Below are 12,950 nucleotides of genomic sequence, written 5' to 3' on the forward strand. Positions count from 1 at the left end.
AAAAATAATGTGTGTATGGCTAGAATGTATAAAATCAACCTCAAGAACTTTACCTGGCATTATATAGGTAAAAGGTTTAAGGAGTTTGAGGAAAATAAAGGACAACATAAAACCCTGCATAAAGGGCTCGCACAGAACCTAAATCAGACTTGGGTTCTGTGCGCCCCTTGTTCTACATGAGTGCAACACTGCATACTCGTTTGTTAACTAGTTAACTCAACAAGACATTGTACAGTTCACTGAGATTGTAGCAGTAATATTTGAAGCTCATATTTTGCATACAATATAGCCATATGGAACCCCTTACATCAAGAGGAAAACTGTTTTGGTGATTGATACACTTTAATAGAGAAGTTGACTGTGTTTATACACTATTATGAACTACAATTCCAGGGGAAATAGGAAATTTCACCACACAATCTCAGTCATTACAAAGCCTAAATCATCTTGTGTAGTCATGTAGAGTTAAACCCATTAGAGTATACAAAAAAGTACCAAATTCCTCTTTATTTCAATACAATACATCATTACATGTAATGGATAGACTTTTGTTTTGTTTCATTGAACATACTGTACATGATCAATTTCTAGCTTAAATTGAATAGCACTTTCCCCTCACAAAGTGAGAGAAAAAAGAAGAAAAAGTAGATGTCTTGAGTTTGATGGTAATCTGTCTATCGGTTCTAATGATAATGCATTCACAAGCTATTTTTGCACACATAATGAGCCCTGTGACCTTTTACCTTGTGACCCCAAAATCTATTCAGTTCATTGGCTCTTCAAGATACATACATGACCCAAGTTTGGCAGTAATCCATCAATTGGTCTTGCGATTTTTGCATACATACATTTCTGCAAACATAATGCCTCCGGCTTACTTTGTAGCGAGGCATACTTGAGTGTGGTTCAAATGAAAACTACCTTGTAGAATCAGTGAAAAACAGATGAGCCTTCATCTAAACTTTGTGCGAACGTTAACCATCTTTCTTTCAATGAGTAATTCTTGCACATTATACATATATACTTTGGGTTCTGTGTCCATATATCACTTTCTATTTCTTCATTGAAATATTATACTACACAGCTTTGCAGTCTACATCAATGAATACAAGGACCTGCATAATGGTAAGAAGTTGACAAAGTGCTATCAAAGCCTCATTTTAGAACATGCTTTCACTAAACATTTTTCAGAAACTGTAACACATTTACAGATGCAACCTACTATGTTTGAGTTTTAAATCTGTAACAATCAATTCTATGGAATGTTGACTTGTAGACATTTTTTAATGAGTACCATTTTCTATCCTCCCACTTCAAGAGAATAAGCATTGCAATGAGTTCTACATATAAATACTCAAATAACTACCGGTAGATGGGCTTTCCACTCAAAGATGGCTTTAAAATGGGTAACATGGACATCATTGAAGTCTGAATTTATGAATTCACAATCTTTCTTGTACTTGTTATATAGACCAGCCAGATGAAGGAAATGTTAAATTTTTTATTAAATTCTCATGAAAAGCTAGTAAACTTCTCACTTTCTCACTTGGCAGTAACAGGACACAGCTCTTTTGGTCAAAAGTTTCAAAAGTTCAATGGGAATTGTGTACGTGGTGATTTGTAAAGTACACATCAAGGTGTAGATGAAGGATTGTAAAATAAAATGGGGGTTGGTGCAAAGTTAAGGGAATGTCACCAGCCCTCTCATGGCTTTGATGGGGAGGCAGGGGGAGTGAGTAGGGGTGCCAGGTCAATCACATTTCTTAGAAACTTCAGGGATGTTTTTCCTTATATTCTAAGGGAGATTGATGAACACTTCCACTACTTTCACAACCATGCCAAAATGTGTAATAGTATCTTCCACACGGCACTTTCCAACACGGCTGGGATACTACTGTTGAAAGATAAACTATGCATCAGTAAAACTATACTCTTTGTTTTCTAACTCACTTATTTCTCTCTTACTGTTTCATGCTGTTGTGCAACGTTTCCCTTTCCATTTAGCAAATATTTCCTGGGAGTGTGAATTCACACCATTATCAGGCCTTGTCCATCAAGTGGTAGTTTCTCAAATTGTTTTCAGTTTCATTCACAGAAACTCTTTAGCATGATAGAAGAAGATGTATCCCGTTCTTCTTCTCTCCTCCCGTAGTCTTCTCTCATCTCTCTTCATCACCGTGGAATCATCGTAACTTAGCCAGCATTTCTTCTCCACATCATAGACATCACTGATGTAGTGTCCATTCATGGATGTACTCCCTATGTGACTCACAATGGAGACCAGACGATAGGCGTTGTTCAGGTGACCAGCCTGATAGAAAGTAAACAAGGCAACATGGCATCGTAATACTGGAAAATGGTCTGTATGGTAACAATTTCAAGTATACTTCATAATCAAAATAATACACTCAATATAACAACATAATTTTGATGGTCCAATTTAGTGCCCCGATATCAAAAAGTTTCAAATAACAGTAATTACTTAGATGCAAGGGGTTTGTTATAAATAGGTACCACTTTACTAGAACTTGAAATGATTTTATCTTCGTTGTTGACTAGGTTGTTGAATGTAATCACCCCAAAGATATGCAAGACATTCAAATGCCGAACTATTTAATATTATAGAAGGGAAATAATCTTATCTTAGGGTGCGCACAGAAGTTGATTCCAATGTTACACACCAAAGTTTAAAACACATGTGAGTCAAGACGTCAAGTAGTTTTTTTCTTTATTTTGGTACCAATGCAGTATTCAAACTTGCAATGTCCCTACACAGAAGTAAAACATAAAACTGATTTTTGAATATCACATACCAGCATGGCGTCCCTTGGAGAAATCTTTGAGATTGGTTCATTTCTTACCTCAGAATGTTTAGAGAGCTTTTCTGCTTCTTCCTTGGTATAAACAGGAGAGACTGATTTGGACTCTTCCCCTCTGTCTCTACATCTAGCTGGAGTTATACTCTGTCTTTGATGCAGATCTGAGATGAATCCAAAATAGGTATTTTAATTTTATTGTATTTCCATGATGTTTTATTGATACTCTTCAGTTTACAAAACATATTCCATTGAAGGATACAATAAATCTTTTGCATAATTGATGCATATACATGTATATATATTTCAATCAATAGCTTGAAACATCTGTTTATGAAGTATAATAAAGAGGTCATCAGGTCAACAATGATCACAGAGAAAAGTAAAACTAATCAAAATAAAAAAAGTGGTAGAACACAATTACATTTTCTATGGTGAAAAGATAGCTTGCCTTTTCAATTTGCAATATACTGTTATACAAAGTAAAAAGTAGCCTTTGAAAACAATCAATGCTTGGCCTGTTTTTCTTGTTTAAGCACAGATAAATTCATCATTCTGCTATTAGTAAAACACAATTATTAAACTTTGTGGGCGCTCTTCTAAATAACCTACAATGACTGCTTTTACATCAAGAAAAGATAAGTCAAACGTGGACAACAAAATTTTGGTTTCATTCAATCAAGTGTGTACATAGCTACATTGCCTTAGTGCATGTTAAGTAGGGTTCGCATGACAAATCTCTCCTTTTACCGTTAAGTTTTTCTTTTGCTCCATCTATACGAAAGGCCTTTTGTTAGGCAACAGGGCGTAAATGGATGCAGTGTCAATGAATATGCAGTACAAGCAAAACATATTCCATGTTTTAAACTTTTTATTGACTACATCTTGGCAACATATTTCTATAGATTGTCCAAATTATTCACATAAATAATATTACTTTAGCATTAAAAAATAAATTTTAAAACCACTACTGTTGTTGTTAATATTGACATTGTAATGTTACTAAATAGTTTTACAGACATCTTCAACACAAGAACTGTAATCGTTTTGGAAGAATATCCAATCTGACAAATATTGTGGCATAAAAAAAATGGGGATTTAAAACAGAAAATTAATTGTTTCTCAATTCTCAGGTACACCCCTTAGTGTATTGCAATCAATTAATGTCAAAGCCCTTGTTCTTCTACATCTTGGTTATTTTTCCTAGAATGTTAGCTTCTTACCTTGAAGGCTCATTTCTTGTGCTCTCAATATTTCTGCTGCTTCTCTCTCAGAAATCTCCTTCACTCCTGTACATGAAAGATATATTGTTTGAAAACAATAATGGACACCAAATCACATTTCAATTTTCACCAAAAGATATAGTATTTTGTTTAAAAATTGACTGACTTGAATACAGAAATAAGTAACAGAAACAATTTGTTTAATAGGAAATTTTCAATACATACCCCTCCCCCCTCATCATGAATCATAGTCAAGCCGACAAATCTATCTTTGTATCTATCTTCTCTGCAAAATTGGAAATGTCTGGGGATATGTATAAATTGAAGTCATTCTGTCTGCCAAAATGTGCAAAATGCCAGTTGGACTGGGTTCAGTTTTTGACTGGGGAAGAATCTTAAATATGCATTTATCTACCTTGCATGCTCAATTCTGTAGCCTTCCTAATATCCTCCTGCTCCTTGGCTTCCATCTCGTCATAGCTCATCCTCCTTTCTTCTTCTTCTCTCCCTCTATGCGCACTATCATCATCCTTCCGTTCCTCATCTTCCCTCACTGGAGTTTCATTTGTGGGTGAAAATTGTTGGAAGATGTTCTTTTTGAATTTCTTATATGGTTTCCATAGATCAGCCCCATTTTCCTCATGAGATTCATCATCGTGATTCACTTTGGTTTCACTCTTCGCAATACTCTGCAAAGGAGGACCTGTGGTAACTCTGACTTTACTGCAAGAGACACTTTGGTGACTGGTGCCATTGACAAGACTCTCAGTTCTATGGTCAGGTGTACTTGATAAATCAATATGCTTTGCCCCATGATGATCCACACTCCTGGCATTGAGCTTGTCTGACTGATCAAGAGCATCATCGCTGACAAACTCCACATCTTCATCAGATGGTCTGGATTCCTTGGACGACAAGAAATGAGATTCTTTTAATTTGTTAGTGGTTTGATCGGGGTCAGTATCCCACATTCTGGGTTGTGTTGGGTCCTCTTCATCAGTATTATCCAGGGAAAAGGCAATAGGTTGGTCATCCTCAGTGTCCATTGGCTCATCTCTAGCACACATTAAAGGCTGCTGTTTATATCTCTTGGCTCCTCCAAGCAACCCACCACCGCCCTCTCCATCGTGCCGTCTTCTTTCATCTTCTCCTTCACTCTCTCTCCTGTAAGATTCACCTACACTGCTCATGACATTGCACTTTTCAGAATTGCATTTAGTGGATGTTTCAACCAACTGTGTCCTAGCACCTCCTAGAAGGCCTTCATTAGTTAGCGGTCTAAGCGCTCCTTCTCTGTTGACTGTAAGCTGCCTCCTGAGCTCCTCCTGACGAGTTCTCTTGCTCTCTAGAAGCGCTTGCTCAAAGTCACTCATCTCCACATCTTCACTCAACCCAACAGGGAGATCCTCATCACTCTCTTCACCATCATCCTTGGGCTTCCCTGTCCTTTCCTCTGCTTCCATCGAATCATTCAGAGCTTTAGCCAATTCCTCGTCTGTGAACTCCTCAGTAGCACATTTGATTGAATTTCTTTTCAGTCTTGCCTCTTCATCCTGGCGACTGAGCTCCATGGCCAGAGCAAACTGTTGATCCTCATCCATCTCTACCAATCTCTCTTCTTTAGACTTCTCCTGTTGAATATTCAGAGAACACAGAATAAACCAGAGGGACTATAATATAATTTGTTCAAAGTTGGGAATTTTTGTTGTGTGCATAGCAGATGAGTATGGATACAATTTGGGTCATAACTTCAATATGTTAATTAAGTTATAAAAGGAAAAAAGAAATAACACAGAGGAAGAATAAACCTTTCATTGTCAACGATTCAAATGGTGAACAAACTTAATTCATAGTCACATTAAAAGGTAGTCAGAGAAACATCAAACTCTTTTAAACCAGCATTTCTAGAAAGTGACATTCGCCGCATATGCATCCATTCACACAGTTCTGCCAGGCCTGCATTGATTTCAAAACATTTTGGGACTGATGTTATATAAAGGCAAACCATCCGTTTGTTTATATCATTAGTAGATAAGATAACTGTGTCAATATATGACATACGGGTGTCTATGGATCTGCCTATGCCATGTAAAATGCCATAGACATTTTATTATAGAATCTGTAGTATAACAATCTGTCATAAGTACATTTTGTCAATTTCCCAAGTTCCAAGAGGCAAGCAAAAATACAGAGTGTGCTCTTGCATCAAGTCTGGATTCATTTTCTCTCAGGCTGAAGTCATCAACGGATCAAATGTACATTTTCTCCTTGATCTCCTCTGCGATTTTCAGCCGAGTGATTTCACTTACCAATTTACTATCAGGAGCGACCTCTGTTTCAAAGCGACTGATGAAATGTCCAGATCCTTTATGTGCTGAATCAGATGACAAACGACCCCTGTTGAACTTGAAGCCAGATCTACACCAGAATTGTAGAATCAAAGTATACGGTCAATGAAGACTATAGAGTGAAAGTTTTAACAATTTGCAAGAACAATATATTGTAAACATTGAGCATTACCGGAGTGTTGGCTCAGTCAGTAGAGCGTCCGCCTCACAACCGGGAGGTCGTGGGTTCGAACCCCGGCCGCGTCATACCAAAAGACGTTAAAAGATGGGAGTTGTTGCTACCTTGTTTGGCGTTCAACAATAAGGGATAGACCAACGTCGATCTGGCGCTGCTCAGTGGCTGCCAGGCTCACGATCAATTGGGCAAAAAGAATTTCCGTTTCGGTTTAATAAAATTTGGAGTGGACTATTAGATTATTATTATTATTATTATTATTATTATTATTATTAGGCAAGTCTTGAAGCCCCTCTAAAGTGTTGGGAGCCCCACAAATTTGATGGGAAAATTTCACTTGAATTGTTTCATAATGTGAAAGAGGATGTCATTTCAGACACGTTTCTGACATCCTCTTTCAGAGTATGATACAAATTTGTGGGGCTCCCAACACTTTAGAGGGGCTTTAAATCTCATTTTGAATGTTTAGAGATCACTGGCAATTTGAAGAGAAAGGAAAGAAAGTATTGTTGTATACTATCCCTGATTTGTTTACTTGCAAGTTTTTAATGCCCATCGAAACTAGGATATGTGGTAAAAGCAGGATATGCAAAAAGAGAGGTAAACTTTTCATAGTCCAAAAAATGAAATTCTAAAATGTTGTGTGTCACTAACCCCCTATGGCACTGACAGGGTCAATGATACTAACCTGTTGCTTTCATAGTCTAGCTTCTTTCTGATGCTACCACCATCTCCTTTCTCATCAGGACTGCTATGGTTGAACGATGTCCCGATGTTATCACGGAGTGGAGACAAGGGACTGCAGATATACATTTAAAAAAAAGATAAATGAATAAGAAATGTATAATCTCGAAGGGCCAACCAGCCTCTCATACAATTTAGCCGAGAAGATATAGAAAATATGAGAAACAAATTGGTTAAATTTCAACCAAAGTAGGCAACCATTAAGTGATAAATCTTTTAAAGTTAAATTCATTTCCCACTTTCTTTTTTCAATATCACAGCAGTGATACTAACTACGGTTTAGTTTAACATGGCTCGATGCTTTCCCAAGAGTCTCCTTGAACATGATTGATGTGCTTCTAATCACATCTAAAGATTCTCTTGAGATTGATTTGTTATCGCAAACAATATTTATGGTCAAACTTATACGAGATAGAAAAGTAGTTTACTTTCTAACCCATTAAATGTCGTAAATGTGAAGATCTTTATACCCTAAAGCAACTATCCCAAGGACTATCACCCACCCCACCCCTTGACAGCTACAAACCTCCCCCAGACAACTACCTCCTGGGGATTGTCGCCCATGGCTAGTTATTCACAGGATGATATTCAAGGACAGGGCTCCCACAGTAATTTGAGAACTATATTCTATGACTCTTCAGGATCCATTTTAGCCTTTTTCCGTGACCAGATAAGTACCATGTTATTTTTGGAATGGGTAGCGTACAAATACAAAGCATTGATATATTCATTTTGTGTTTGTAATGGCTTCCGCCTTCCCTCACAGCCAGAACACTGGGGGAGGGGGGGGGGGGTAGCCATAGCCACACATGACCCACACCCATGATCAAATTCTATGACTTTGGGAGATTTTTTTCTTTTTAATATTCCATGACTTTCCATGACTTCCAGAAGAATTAATTTTCCCATGACTTTGGAAAGCCTCAAGGAGGCTGTGAAAACTTACCCATGAATAGCTGGTGTGTGGTTAGACCTCGGGGTGGTGGAGCTGTGTTCTCGGTGGTATGAAAGGCTAATGTTAGATAGCGTGGGATGACTACACTCAGCCTAAGCTTGCCGTCTACGGAAGCATCTGAGTCATATGTGTAGCGTTTCAGATGAAGGATGAGAACCCTGTAAAAGATACAAAATTCAATTCAATTCAATTCAATTCAGTTCACTTCAGTTCAGTTCAGTTCAGTTTGCTTTGGTTCGGTTTGGTTCAGTTCAGTTCAATTTGATTCAATTCAGTTCAGTTCAATTCAGTTCAAACCAGTTCCGCTAAGTTCAGTTCGATTTGATTCAATTCAAATTGGTATACAACTTTAATCACATGGATAATCAATTAGGTAACACAAAATGCAGCAACTAATATTATCTAAGCTAATCATAACTAAAGGCTATCAATAAAATGCCTAAATAAAGTTCTCATGATCATAAATTCAATGTTGCATTGTGCATACATAATTAAGGAATAAAACCAAAAAGATCTTAAACTAGATCAATTTGATGGTTCTCAATACTGCAAAATTTTAAATTTTAATCCATTATGATTAAAATATTTCTTTTTAGAATCAATGAATGTCATTCCTCTCAACAATGCATGTAGCAAGAGGCTGCAAGAGGGTACCTTGGAAGTTTGGTGAATTTGTGACACACAGTGGCTTCTTTGCAGTCACATTTTGCACATGCGTAGTCCAGTTTCTCAGATGCACAGAAACTATCGAGAGCTGTCTGCAGAGAAAAGGCTTCACTGTGGTGAGGGAGAGAGAGAGAGAGAGAAAACTGGATTGACACATCTGGAAAAATAGCAATGAATACTGAATGTTTGAATCTTGCACTCATTATAGTAGGCTAAACCACAATCATGTAAACAAGATGAAATCAGGCAATATAAACAGAACAGGGATGCCACTGAGAGTTATATAAAATTCCTGAACTTTCTAGAGGCGGGGGTTCAGTGTTTCCAGAGTAACAAGAAAAAACAATGCTTTAATGCATATAAATATGCTTTTTAATAAATATAATTCATTTATGCATACATAATTAGATGTTTTAATAACACTCCCACAATGCGTGAGGTCACACCGTAACTGTATAGACCTCATACACGCATAACCAAAGAAACCACCATTGATTGTCTTCCGTCATGACATGTTTTGCTAGCGTTTGTGAATCGTATTGTTCCAGCTAATTATTGATCAAAACAAAATCGACAGCTACATATTGGAAAACATACATACAGTACATATTAGACGTAGAGATAGAGATGACAAAGAGATATTTTTTATTTTATTTTGGGGGTGGAGGGGGGGGGGGGGCTTATGAATTCTTGAATATTTGAAACTCTTCTCCCAACCAAATTGTATAATCATTGAAAAAATACATACTGTGATATAACTTCGCTAGCGATTGATGAGTAAAGTCTTACATACTACATGGATGTGTAAATCAATTACCAACTGATAAAAAGAAAGAAAATTTAAGAATTTTACTAAAATGTCATTTTGTCAAGTATCTTTAATACATTTTAGTATCAAATTATCTTTAATTATTTTACCCTTTTAATTTAAACTAATACTTACTTCGTTCGTGGCAGGTCAAGTGAGAGATCATTAAATGTCTCTTTCTTACTGACCTCCTCTCCACACTCCTGACACAGAATGGAATGCTCCACTTCCAGTTCAAAGTTCTGACTGACAGCACATGCAAACTTGGCTTTGTCCTCTGACTGATTGGAAGGTACCACTTGACTGGGAGGGGAGACAGCCTCCTGTACTTCTTTGGAGGGGACTTCTTTGTCTGGCTTTGGGTTATTCACCTTCTCTACATCTTCTTTTAGCTGATCAAGGCACTGACACAGAAACTCATGAGCATCCTAGAAATCAGTCAGAAAAATTGAAGCCAAGGTCAAGAAGAGGTTTGTAAGGTTTGATCAGTTGGAATTTTCAAAGGCTTAATGGTATGGCCATAATGGTCTGCCCTAAGATAACGGCCATACAGCTAGTCAGATTTAGTGATTCATTTAGGGTTTAAGCTAGCCCCATCACAAATTGTACAATCTGGCTGAAGATTCAATTTTGAAAGAAGCTGCAATAAAATTAGAGATAAGGAATCAAACTATTAAACTAGGAGGTAGACTACTTCTGATTGCATTTTTCCAAATAGTCATATGAATGGTAAAATAAAAGTTTTACCAATAAATTAATGACAAGGAACCTCAATCAGGGTGACTTTACAAGTTTACATATATTTCAAATCTAATGATATTGCAACTTCATCAAACATTTTGATTGCTGTGAATTGTTTGGTGTGCGTTGCATGGGCTTTTAATAGCTTTCTTGGGTGAACAAGTGTATGTTGGAGACTTGATGGTTCACTGGTAGAACATAACAAACAGGTTCCAGGTGCAAAACCATGTTCATCATTTCCAGGGGTGATAGTGAGCACTAAAAAAGTTTTTTTTTCCCCCCCTCAACCACGCCCCCCTTGAGTAGAAAAAAGAAAGAAGAGGATTCAGGGGGGAAATGGCATCTAACAACACCCCCCCCCCCTTTTGAGTAAGAAAAATTGGGAAATAATAGGGAAGAATAGAGAAAATAAGGGAAAAATCAGGAAAATTAGGAAGAAAAAAAAATCAGGTAAAAACAAGAAGAATTTTTTAAAATTAAAAATAAATAAACCAGGAAACCGATTTAAATCATATTTTTATCAGGCCTGCATTACCAAGTCCCAAGGAGGGGACTTAAAGCTCTCATTAACCTGGTTGCTTATTTACCATTAAACACATGCTTTAAGACATTCAAATAATGTGGCATTGTGTGGGTCCTTACAATGTAAGGTTTTCTCTTTATCTTACATGTTGCATGAAGCCTGAAAATCTAGTAGCTGTTGCTGAGATGGCAGCTTTGACGCTCTGAAGGCGATGCTCAATATCAGTGCTTCCCTTGTTGTTCTGCTTGGCGTACATCAACCCAGCCAGAACCCTGGAATATAAACAAAAAACATGGGAATTTAAAAGATTGAGATGAAAGTTTTAAAAAAACCAAAACAACAACTACATAGTGATATGAAAAGAAACAGATAAAAGAGAGATAAAGAGAAATTGAGGAGAGGGAGGGAGGGAGGGAGAGAGAGAGAGAGAGAGAGAGAGAGAGACAGAGGGAGAGACAGAGAAGGGAGAGGCAGAGGTTGAAAGGAGAGATAAACACAACAATGAAAAGAAAAAAGTAGAGAGACATAAGCAATGGATGGACATATTCTCTAATGTCTCAAACATCTACACTTCATCAGGTTCCATACTTTCATTAAGATGCTTTTAAAAACTGTAAAAAGGGTTTAATGAACTAAATCTGCAAAAGCTGAACTGTCCCGACCCCAGCTGGCTAATATGTAGATCACTCATAAATACCCTTCAAACTATGTTAGCTTGTGCGAAGAAAGGTTTGAATGGTAAAGTGGTGGAGAATAGACACATAAAATGAAAAATGTATAATTCATCCTGCCTATATTTACTTGTATAGACTTGATTTAGGCAGAGCTTTGATGAGAGGTAGATATTGTAGATCCTGGATAAAGCACTGCAAACCAAGCAATGACTGCAGGATGGCATTCATGTAACAGGTGTTTCCCAGGTTAGAGAACCTGAAAGAGAACGTACAAACAGATCCATCAAAATAGATATTTGGATATTGTCATATGAAATGGAAAAGCAATGTGTCATTGCTATAGCAGTGGTACAAGCTTTGAAACCAAGTTGATGCGTTAACGCTATTTACTGGAATTGATCCTTAAAGATCATAATCAAGACCTAACATTGAGAAAGTCACAATTTCCATGTTTATTTGATAGCATTATTTTATCTAATTGTTGTGACACACACAAACAAATATTTATGTATCTACGTGGACCTAAGGCTTTAATTTTCTGCTTAGTTCTGTTTGAGGGACTCCGATGTTTAAGTAATGTTATAACATGAATACCCAACAATTAAAAGCTAACCAATCAAGAAGCCAGTCAATTCTCTACCCAGGTAAAATAAATTGATTCCTTGAATACTGTGTGTGTAACAGAGGCAAAAGCCTACTAGCCTAGTGAAAGTTTGAGGAATATTGAAGCATCTTGAAGGCGGTTATGAGTGCTAATTACTAAACAAGAGGCTATCATTATTATCATTAGAAAGATTAAAAAACAAAATATTTTTAAGGTATGTGGTTGCTCACCCCTGTAAGCTCTTTTGAGAAGACTCCAGCCCACTCGGTTTGTTCCAGGTTTTCAAGCTAAACACTGGCCTTGGCACTTTTGTTGACCTTGAGACTAGAAAGCCAGGTGTGGATTTCTTGTTTGACTCTTCAGACTGGGAGCTGCTTACACACGGAGTTCTGAAATCAATCACATCCCACATCAATCAATTCAATGCTTTGCTTTCTTTCCATTTTATAAATTCTTCTTCTTCTTCTTCAAGATAATCTGCCTCCTTCAATACTGAAGATTCTTGCAGATGCCGTATACTCAGCCTGGTTGGGGTATGCAGGTGGACCATTACACCGGGGTTTCCCCTACTTTTATACAAATAGTGCAATGGGTTCTTAACGTGCAAGGGTGGTGACTCTCCTGTACACGGGGCCTCCATTTAACGTCCTATCCGAGGGACAATGCATGCCGA

General features: G+C 37.3%; 1 protein-coding gene across 1 annotated transcript in view; it reads right to left on the minus strand.

Annotated features, from left to right (window-relative positions):
- Window positions 1-1,158: 1,158 nt before the first annotated feature.
- LOC100892400 (ubiquitin carboxyl-terminal hydrolase 37) overlaps window positions 1,159-12,950 on the minus strand; it is a 38,337-nt gene continuing 26,545 nt past the window's right edge. Inside the window, exons 7-19 of the mRNA XM_030974464.1 lie at window positions 12,508-12,666; window positions 11,801-11,929; window positions 11,145-11,271; window positions 9,871-10,163; window positions 8,916-9,038; window positions 8,253-8,419; window positions 7,833-7,872; window positions 7,251-7,361; window positions 6,349-6,457; window positions 4,455-5,673; window positions 4,040-4,105; window positions 2,862-2,980; window positions 1,159-2,311 (exon numbers count right to left, since the gene is read on the minus strand). Coding sequence (XP_030830324.1) covers window positions 2,090-2,311; window positions 2,862-2,980; window positions 4,040-4,105; window positions 4,455-5,673; window positions 6,349-6,457; window positions 7,251-7,361; window positions 7,833-7,872; window positions 8,253-8,419; window positions 8,916-9,038; window positions 9,871-10,163; window positions 11,145-11,271; window positions 11,801-11,929; window positions 12,508-12,666 — 2,884 coding nt within the window. The 3' untranslated portion in view covers window positions 1,159-2,089. The remainder of the gene's footprint in view (window positions 2,312-2,861; window positions 2,981-4,039; window positions 4,106-4,454; window positions 5,674-6,348; window positions 6,458-7,250; window positions 7,362-7,832; window positions 7,873-8,252; window positions 8,420-8,915; window positions 9,039-9,870; window positions 10,164-11,144; window positions 11,272-11,800; window positions 11,930-12,507; window positions 12,667-12,950) is intronic.

This window comes from Strongylocentrotus purpuratus, unplaced genomic scaffold (assembly GCF_000002235.5).
Source record: "Strongylocentrotus purpuratus isolate Spur 01 unplaced genomic scaffold, Spur_5.0 spur5_scaffold_7, whole genome shotgun sequence".
Taxonomy (NCBI): domain Eukaryota; kingdom Metazoa; phylum Echinodermata; class Echinoidea; order Camarodonta; family Strongylocentrotidae; genus Strongylocentrotus; species Strongylocentrotus purpuratus.